Below are 9,086 nucleotides of genomic sequence, written 5' to 3'. Positions count from 1 at the left end.
AACTTTTTCTTTTATTTATGTGTTTTTGTTTGATTTAACTGTCTCGTCACGAAGCGCGGGTCCTGGTTCCTAGTTTGTTTACAAAATATATCACTTGCAACCTTCAGACTTGTTTTCTTATTGAAAATTTTAAATTGAAAAAGAAATAAATAATGCTCAAAATCGCTCGACGTACGATTGAAAAATGCTCCATTCGATTTTGGCTCGTTTCGTTTTTCGCTCGGTTCAAATTTCAGTCGTTCGGTTTGGTTCGGTTCAGTTATAAACGAGCCAAGCAACGAGCAATCCTTTTCGCTCGGTTCGTCTCGGCTCGTGAATATCCGTAGTTGACTCACAAGTGAAAATTCAAACTTTACATGTGCAGTTGGTCTTGGACCTTTGGAGGCCCAAGTATGATTTTGCAAAACCCAATAATACAAACACATCAACTATCAATCTATCATTCCTTTTGAATTTACATGAATCATAAATGATAAAACTACCAAGTGCCTAGGAAAATCAATCAAAAGGATATGCCACACGTATAAAGAAAATCATGATAATAATATCAATATAGCAAAGGGGAGGCTTAAATATGGTTTTCAATTGAGGCGCGACTTTGAATTTGGTTTAGGGTTTACGGGTGAATTCTTAAGCTTGTTACTTGTCACTCCGTCATTATTTTATTTCTAGTTTGAATACTACGATAACTGTTGATGTTTTGCAATATCATTGGTTGCATAGCTGATCTTGTTTTCAGTTATTATGCTATTATATCATGAGGTGATAGTTAATAACTTGTGGGTCCTTAAATAGAACAAACGGCATAACAAAAGAAATATGTCTTTCGAAAAATGAGATCAGATTCTATCTACAATTGACATGAATTTGTCACGGATTGGAATATTTCTCCTGAGAGTTTGGTTCTTATTCTTGATTATATCAATAAGTTAGTTATTTGGTGACATAATTTCACTTATTTTATCTAAACATGCTTGTTACTATGGGTGTTTACAAACCATTCACATCGAACTAGATCCATTGTTTCGGTCCAGGTAGAAGTAGCATGTTTCAGTAGTTCAGTTTACATTTAAATATGCATGTAAAGAATTAGGGAGAGAGAAATATGCAAATGTCCCAAATAAAGTAGAACGTATATAAATACTCCCGAGTTTTATTTATTTAATATATTTTTTAATAATAAGTTAATAACATATAAATAGCATACGCGAAGTGATTTTATATATTTAAAAGTTGATAAGTTTTAAAAGACATGAAACAATATAGTTTTCATTCTTTTCCTCTCTATATTCCTGTTGCAGCCGAAGAAAAAGACAACCGAGAGAAATTTTAGAAGTGATTTACATTGTTTGCAATGCACGCTAGCTATAAACTATCAAATCCAGAAATACTTCGATGCAAAACGAAAAAAAAAGGTGATTTGATTCTAATATTCTATCTTCGATGGAGCGGTAATGATTGACATGAATGTGTCACATATTAGAATATTTTGCTTGACAGTTTGGTTCTTATTCTTGATATATCAACAAGTCAGTTATTTGGTGACATAATTTCACTTATTTTATGTTCTCATTCTAAACATGTTTGACACTATAGATGTTTAAAAACCATTTACTGCGAGCTTGATCAACCGTTTCAGTCTAGTCTAGTCATCTAAATAGCGTAGCAATATACTTTAGTTTAGGAACAGTGAAATCTCAAAATAAAGTAGAAAGTTGATATGAGATGAAAAGAGTCGATAAAAATATGTACAAATATGAAATAGTATATAAATAGGCTATTCTTGCTGTTTTATATTTAAAATAGAAGGTGATAGCTAGAAACATGTTACAACTTACAAATATATAATGCAAGAAAATGATTAAAAAAGGACGATGGGTAAAGACCCTAACAAGGGTACGTAGTGGCTAGCAAATCTATAATTCAATTCCACATGATTTATTCGGATCCATTTAATACTCAGTTTTAATTGATTGGTTGTGACTTTAAATGTAATATGGTTTTCTTTTATACATTGTAAAGTAAACCTTCACTAATTTTTGAAAATTGACAAAACATTGACAAGAAACGTATTATTATTTTGATAACAACTGGACCGGTGTTGGTTTCGGTCTGTCGGTTCTTTTTTGAAATCGATCTGGACAAATTATTGTTGAAAAGTAGAATAATAAAGGAAACAAAATAATATCGAGAAAATAAATTTACTCCCCACAAGTTGGAGCATGCAGATCTCGAATCCCGGCCCAAACCACTAATTTCCTTTGAACGAAATCATAAATTCTCTACTCCTTTGCTCCAGGAATATAGCTGAGGAACACCCTCGGTTTACTCTTTATGACTTTAGATAGTAGTCGATATGTTTATGAAGCAGGCAACTGTTAATATACGTTCACCCCACACGTAATGGGTAATTTGACTTCAAACCGTAAATCGCGTACAATCTCAAGAAGCTGTTTATGCTTCCGTTCCACTACTCCATTTTGTTGTGTAGTGTATGGACAAGTCGTTTCTAAAAGGATTCGGTGTTCTATAACTCTTTCGTATTATTTGACACAAATTCACCTCCATTATAACACCATATTCTTTTAATCTCATTTACAATTTGGCTTTTAACCAGCTTATGAAAATAGATTAAACAAGTACTTGCTCAAATTTATGTTTAATCAAGAAAGCCCGTGCTCCCTTCCTAAAATCATCCATAAACTTGACTTTTTTTTTTAATAAAATTAATACTTACTATTTCTTATTAAATTCAAAACGATTACAATAAAGTGGTACAGGCAAAAGAGTAACAAGCTGCGCCCCTACCCCTTTTAAATAGCAAAGTCAATCCTACTAAAAACAAAACACCCTTATACTTATAATTGAGTTTAATTAAGCCCAACTTCACTACTAAGCATTATATATGCAATCCAATGATCAAAAATGAATCATTAAATATAAACTCAAAAATGCGAAAATTTATGACGCAACATCTAGATAGGCACAACATGCATAGGTTTATGCCCAATATATGACTCATAATACATATATTTACTCATCAATAAACATGAGAAAGACAATTCAGGCTTTAGTCCTTAATGATTAGCTTTTAGACTTGAACGAGAGACCGGCTGGCGGCTTTCTTCAAAATTTAATACACGTGACCTAACTATTTGTGCTTGTTCATATCGGTATAGAATGGTGTTTGCCCACCCCTCATTTATAGAGTTCTTACTCACATATCACGCATTGACACATCGTAATAGCTTGCATTTGTATACAATATATTCAATGTACGTTAACTACTAACGTCTAAAGTCTGAGCACCAATGCTCAAAAAAACATAAAACTTTATTATGAATATGATCGATGACATATCAAACGAAAATGTGTTAGAAAACTGATGATATATATGCATTAGTTACAACTTGTTTAGCCTCCCAATTGTTTCTAGTCACGCAATTAACATTCCATATTAAACGTACTATGTAATATATATTCGCGCCTTATATCTTCATATGGAATATATTATATTGCTTTGGGATCTATCGCTTGCGTTTGGACTTGAGAGCAGTCATTGAATTCGAGTTGCTATGCCAGTTTCTCTTCCTTTGATTGATGAACCAGTTATTAATTTGCTTTAGTTGCAACCCTGTCTCTTCCACCAATTTTGCTTTATCATCTTCCTGCAAAATGTTAAAGCAAAGTTATTATGAACTTTTATACTTACTTAAACCATATTTTACATGTAAACTAGAATTATTACAGTTGGGTAAGGCCAATTAGAATGTTGTTGCCACCAATCTTTGAGCACAGAAGTGGTGTCACCGGGTAATTTTCCTGCCCGTCTCTTTCGTAGTATTTCCTCTCTTACATCCTCAATTTTTGACCGGAATCCCTATACAACACGTGTTTTAAATGAGTTGGTTAAAGTTATGTTTTATATCCAACATAAATGAAAAGTAAAATCTACAATACAAAGTGTATTTTAATGAATACATCCTAATAAAATATTCTGTTCAATAACTAGGTTATTATGAAATAAGATTACTTTTGTACCATGTCTAACACACTAAATATTTCTTAATAAATTAAAACCTGTTATAAAGTATTGTTTCCTAAACTAATCCATTCTGAACTGAATTTTAATATGTTTCCTAATCACCCTCACCTATGCATTTTGCGACCTTTAGTATTTGATATAAGAAAAGGAATAACCGAAAAACCTGTTTAAGTTCAATTTTGAGTTCTTGGTGGACTCTTTCCATAAGAGAACGTTCAGATTCTGTCGGAAGAAGTGGGCCGAAACCCATCATGTCGTGACCGCCATCCATACCACCGGATTGATCGAGTGAGAAATCCATTGCCATCTCATCCTCGTCTTCCGACATTGTTGCTCCAGACCCTTCTCCAAGTGATGCTCCTTAAAACAAAAATAATTTAGTATATTTTTTTGCATATAAAAAGGGTCTTCTTCTAGTGATGCTCCTTTAAAAAAGAGTCGTTATATTCATACACCACTCCCATGGTGTGTTAACAAGTGTATACGGCTCGTATAGAGGCTATACGAGTTGTATAACCCCTGCATAATTGATAAACGTATGTTATGGCAGCTTTTTCAGTCCATATGAGCCGTATAGCCCCTATACGAGTCGTATAGGGTCTATACGACACATTATGACATAATTATGCCATATACAGCTCGTATAGCCCCTATACGGCTCGTATAAAGGCACCTTGTGTTTGAATAACCCATGTGGTGTGAGAATAATCTATGCCTAAAAGAATTGTTAACATATGTGACAAAAATATCAACAGTAAAAGTCATTGATGCCCAAGTACAGCTAGTAATAAAAAGTGCCCAAGTACAGCTAGTAATAAAAAGGAAATTTGTCGTTAATATCCAAAATATATATATATTTTTTAATGGGAAATAACATTCAGATTTGGGATGAATTTTCCACTCTCAAGTACAAGAATGTCTGTATGAAGCTACTTTTGTACTTTAAATCATATGATCATAATACAATTTATTGGACTTATCCAAAATTACAATTTCTAAACAGTTTTATGGTAATGATTTTTATCTGTTAACAATTTCTATATGTTAAAAAAAATAGATATAGTATAGGCTATAGCTCATCCTATGCACACCAAACTACCAAAGTACTTGTAGTTTCACCAGAAAGAGTACATTAGTATAATCCTTATTTTCTAAGGAAATAACAAATTTGGCTTTTTCTATTTTAAAATCACACGAGTAATGCTTTGATTTGAAACTTCTAACCTAAACCATTCCTAATCATCGTGTTTAAGTGATTAGAAGCGATTTTTTTATTCGTTTTAACGCGAGAGTTAGAATCAGTTTTTATCAGGAACCGCTTCTAACGGAAAAGTTAGCCGCTTAGTCACTGTTGTACTAGATAGTGTGTGGAGTAATTAACACCCTACGCTTCTAATAGCCGCTTTTGTACCATGTGTGTGGAGTAAATCCTAAGCGCTCTAATATGGGACACATCAAGCTTAAACATCATTAATGTTTCATCTTTATATTTGTAAAACAAATTAAGTTCTCTACAAAGTATGCTTTATTCATGTCCCAGAATGTTAGGGTTCAGTGGTATAGACAAAGTCTTTTAAACAGTCAAAGGTCCTGGGTTCGAGTTCCGGAAATTAAAAAATAAATAATTTGTTTTTACAAGAAAAGTATGTGTTATTCATTTGTTTAGTAGTACTGCGATTGGATTGTCGATCTATGCTTTGATTTTAGGTTCAATCTTAAGTTGTTTTCGGATACATATATTCTACAATTCTGGCTACACATACCTAGTTGAAACACAAACATGCACCTAAATTTAAAAATATTTTTGTCCAATAAGATAAGTATATTCTACAGCTCTGACGACATATAAATATTCCTAAGACTAACCCGTACGTTACATAACAATACCCAACAAACATTAAAAATTCAAAATAATAATCCTTTGTTGATATGCTTTGCTTAAAAATTAATTTTAAAAATATCGGTTGTTAGGTACTGTTTGTTTTGTTGTCACTCTTTGTTCCCTTCATCAACCCAACTAACTCAACCTTCCTTCTACTCATTAACTATGACTTAAAAAAAGATACAAAATTAATTATTCCAAAATAAAATATATCATCAAGAGCCCCACATTACACCCACCTTAATATCCAAAACTTTATTTAATTTCATAATTTTCTTTTAACAAATTTGTAATCTTGAAACTCATAATTTTCTCATCAAAACAAAAATGATCAGAATATATAATATATTTACACATAGACATATATTTGTATATGTAGAGAGATAAGGGTACCAGTGAGAGCTTGCAGATTATGCTCGATTTCACGGCAGGCCATGACGGCTTCAACAGCATGAACTCTGACATGTTGTTGCAGTTGCTCTTTAAACGAACATAAAACTATCAAATATTGTTCCTACAATCCAACAAATTTATCAATTAATTAATTAATCAACCACCAAAAACATTTAATCTTTTTTACACATGTCACATATAATTATTTCAAAAACTAGAAAATCCGTCTTTAAATTTGGCTAGGAAAGATTTTTATTTTAGTCTTTGAGCTATTTGGAAGCTTCGGAATCCGTTCAAAAAATGCGGCTCTGCAAATTAAGTTAGAGTCATGTTTTAGAAAACGGTTTTTAACTCGTACTGGATTGGGTTATGTAGCCTAATACATAAATTGCAACTTCGGAATCCGTAAATTTGGGTTTTTTTACTCGTACCTTGTAATTTGATATAATTGCAACGTCAACTAAAAAAATAACCCAAAAACATATGATTTCTTAATAAAACATAATCCAAAAGCTAATCCATAATTAAAAAATAATACAACCCCGCCCATTTTTTAAAAAATAATCCAAAAGGTATACTCATTTCAATTTTAAGCGTTAGGTTAAAAGCAATTTTTATAAAAATATAGTGCACAAAATATCAAAAATCTCATGGTCTTTAAACCGGTATTTAAAAAAAAACCACCTCAAGCAAATCGTCCAAAAATACCGTGCTCAAAATACCGGCCAGATATGCGCAACTCGGTATTACTGCTTCAACTGACCGGTATAAACCGGTATTTAAAACATTGAGTTAGAGTGGTTACAAAATCCTCTAAGACCGTATTTAATAAAATACCGCGTTCAAAATAAAATAAAATAAAATATTATTCCATACCAAGAAGTTGTCGAGTTCTTTACGATCATACGCCGAGAGAGGCTGGTTGTGGTGGTCAGCGATGTACGACCGGAGAAGATTATGCGAGTGCGAAAGCTGAGCATCGATCAACGGCAGCTGGTCAATCGGAGTAGCCACACGTAAGCAAGCCACATGAGCTGAAAGAAGCTGTTCGTAAAGCGGGTGGCTGGCGATCTCAGCCTTCAAGTGGCGGTGTTGATCACCGGAAAGTGAGACAGACATATTAATATTATTATTATTATGATTATTATCACTAAAACCTCCAACACCACCACCCACCATCCCTAACCCTTGTTCTTGCATTGTAAACTCTTCTCAAAATAATAATAATAGTAATATTCAACTTTCTCTCTCTAGAAAGTTAAATACTTAAATGAGTTTGAGTTTGCAGATTTTGATGATCATGTGAAGAAAAGGGTTAAGGAAAGAGGACCACTAGTGGTACTTTGGAGATATAGCTGGCTGGCTGGTTATATCTATGGCAGGTTTCTCTCTCTAGAATTGTAGAGATAGAGAGAAAGATAAAAGGAGGGTATGATTGCAGATCTTTTGTAAGTAAGAGAGAGAGAGATGAGAGAGAAGAGGGTATTGGGAACAGAGACAAGAAAACTTTCTGGACCAGTTCTGTGAATTCACAGATTTAAGCATAAAAAGGAAGACCTTTTTTTTTTATTTTATTAATTTGATTGATTTCTCTTTCCAAACATATTTTCAGGGTTGGATGGTGATGACGAATACACAACAACAAACTTAAACCAACAGAAGATTATTATAAATAATAATAATATATATTTTTTTAGAGAAATTTCTTTTATTCCATTTATAGTGAAAGGATTCAATTACATTAGAGAGACAGGTAAACTGGTAACAAGCTGCGTTGTCATCTCTTTTTTAATGACAAAACCGATGTTACTGGAAGCAAAGTTACACGACCCGTTGAACTTTTTTAACAAACGCAGCAGCATCAAGGGAAAGCGACCCAGATGTATCGAAAACAAAAGGAATGAAGGCGTGTTGATTCTTGACACAAGCTTTCTCGTGCTTATCAATTTTTCTTGATTCTGCCTTTTACACGGATTGCCTGGCAACAAACTCGATGTCCCTAAGCCCAACAAGAAGGGACACCCCAGTAAAGTCCACACAAGCATGATCCCCTGCCCATAACACAAGAACGACTGTTGGTTGGAGAGTAGATCTTCCTTCACGCGGATCCTACAGGAAATTCACAGGAGCCTCTCTTTTTACCGAGATTCCCGTCCGTTTTAACACATCACAAAGGACATCTCAGACCAAATCATGTCTATATTTAAACCGCATGCTCACCAAAATTATGTAAACAAACTTAACAGTAGACCGGGCAGGGCTCATCAATTGGGAACAAGGGGATTGTTAAACGATATTTAAGAATGGCCTGGGACACCAATGCTGGCATGTGCAGATGTGCTGGTCTAACTTTCGATAGGAATGAAAGTCAAAAAGTCTTAAGCATGAAGAGCATGAATACTTTCTAACACCATTATTTGACGAGTGGATAGACCAAATTTTTCTCCCAAACTTTGGATGGCTTTACAATAAAGGGCACTCGCCAAAGCATTTTGGGCTTGGGGGGGGGGGGGTTGCCCTTATTAATGAACCCGTCAAGATCAAGATCGGGAATAGAGTTTGTTGGGGCCCGTTTTGTATAGTTAGTCTTTTGTATTGATTAAGTTATGTATTTGGGCCGATGGGTCATTTGGTACATTGTTTGGGTCATGGTCCTTTGTAAAGAAGCCCATTGGGCATTAGAAGTACTTAACTTCTCATGCATGCTTCCCTATAAATAGGAAGCATTCCATGAGAAGCAAACGGGGTTGAAGTTTAATATACAAA

General features: G+C 33.8%; 1 protein-coding gene across 1 annotated transcript; it reads right to left on the bottom strand.

The window, feature by feature from the left end:
- Positions 1 to 3,353: 3,353 nt before the first annotated feature.
- LOC143585763 (homeobox protein knotted-1-like 7) lies at positions 3,354 to 7,520 on the bottom strand. The gene is made up of 5 exons (XM_077067469.1): positions 7,197 to 7,520; positions 6,321 to 6,441; positions 4,209 to 4,405; positions 3,749 to 3,880; positions 3,354 to 3,668 (listed from the first exon to the last, which is right to left on the bottom strand). Exons 1-5 carry the CDS (start codon positions 7,518 to 7,520, stop codon positions 3,528 to 3,530), a joined length of 915 nt encoding a protein of 304 aa, XP_076923584.1. The 3' UTR covers positions 3,354 to 3,527.
- Positions 7,521 to 9,086: the final 1,566 nt, after the last annotated feature.

Source organism: Bidens hawaiensis, unplaced genomic scaffold, assembly GCF_021521415.1.
Source record: "Bidens hawaiensis isolate Kalapana, Puna unplaced genomic scaffold, B.hawaiensis_p1.1 tig00034167_1, whole genome shotgun sequence".
In the NCBI taxonomy this organism is placed as follows: domain Eukaryota; kingdom Viridiplantae; phylum Streptophyta; class Magnoliopsida; order Asterales; family Asteraceae; genus Bidens; species Bidens hawaiensis.
This window is presented reverse-complemented; position numbering and strand designations above follow the sequence as displayed.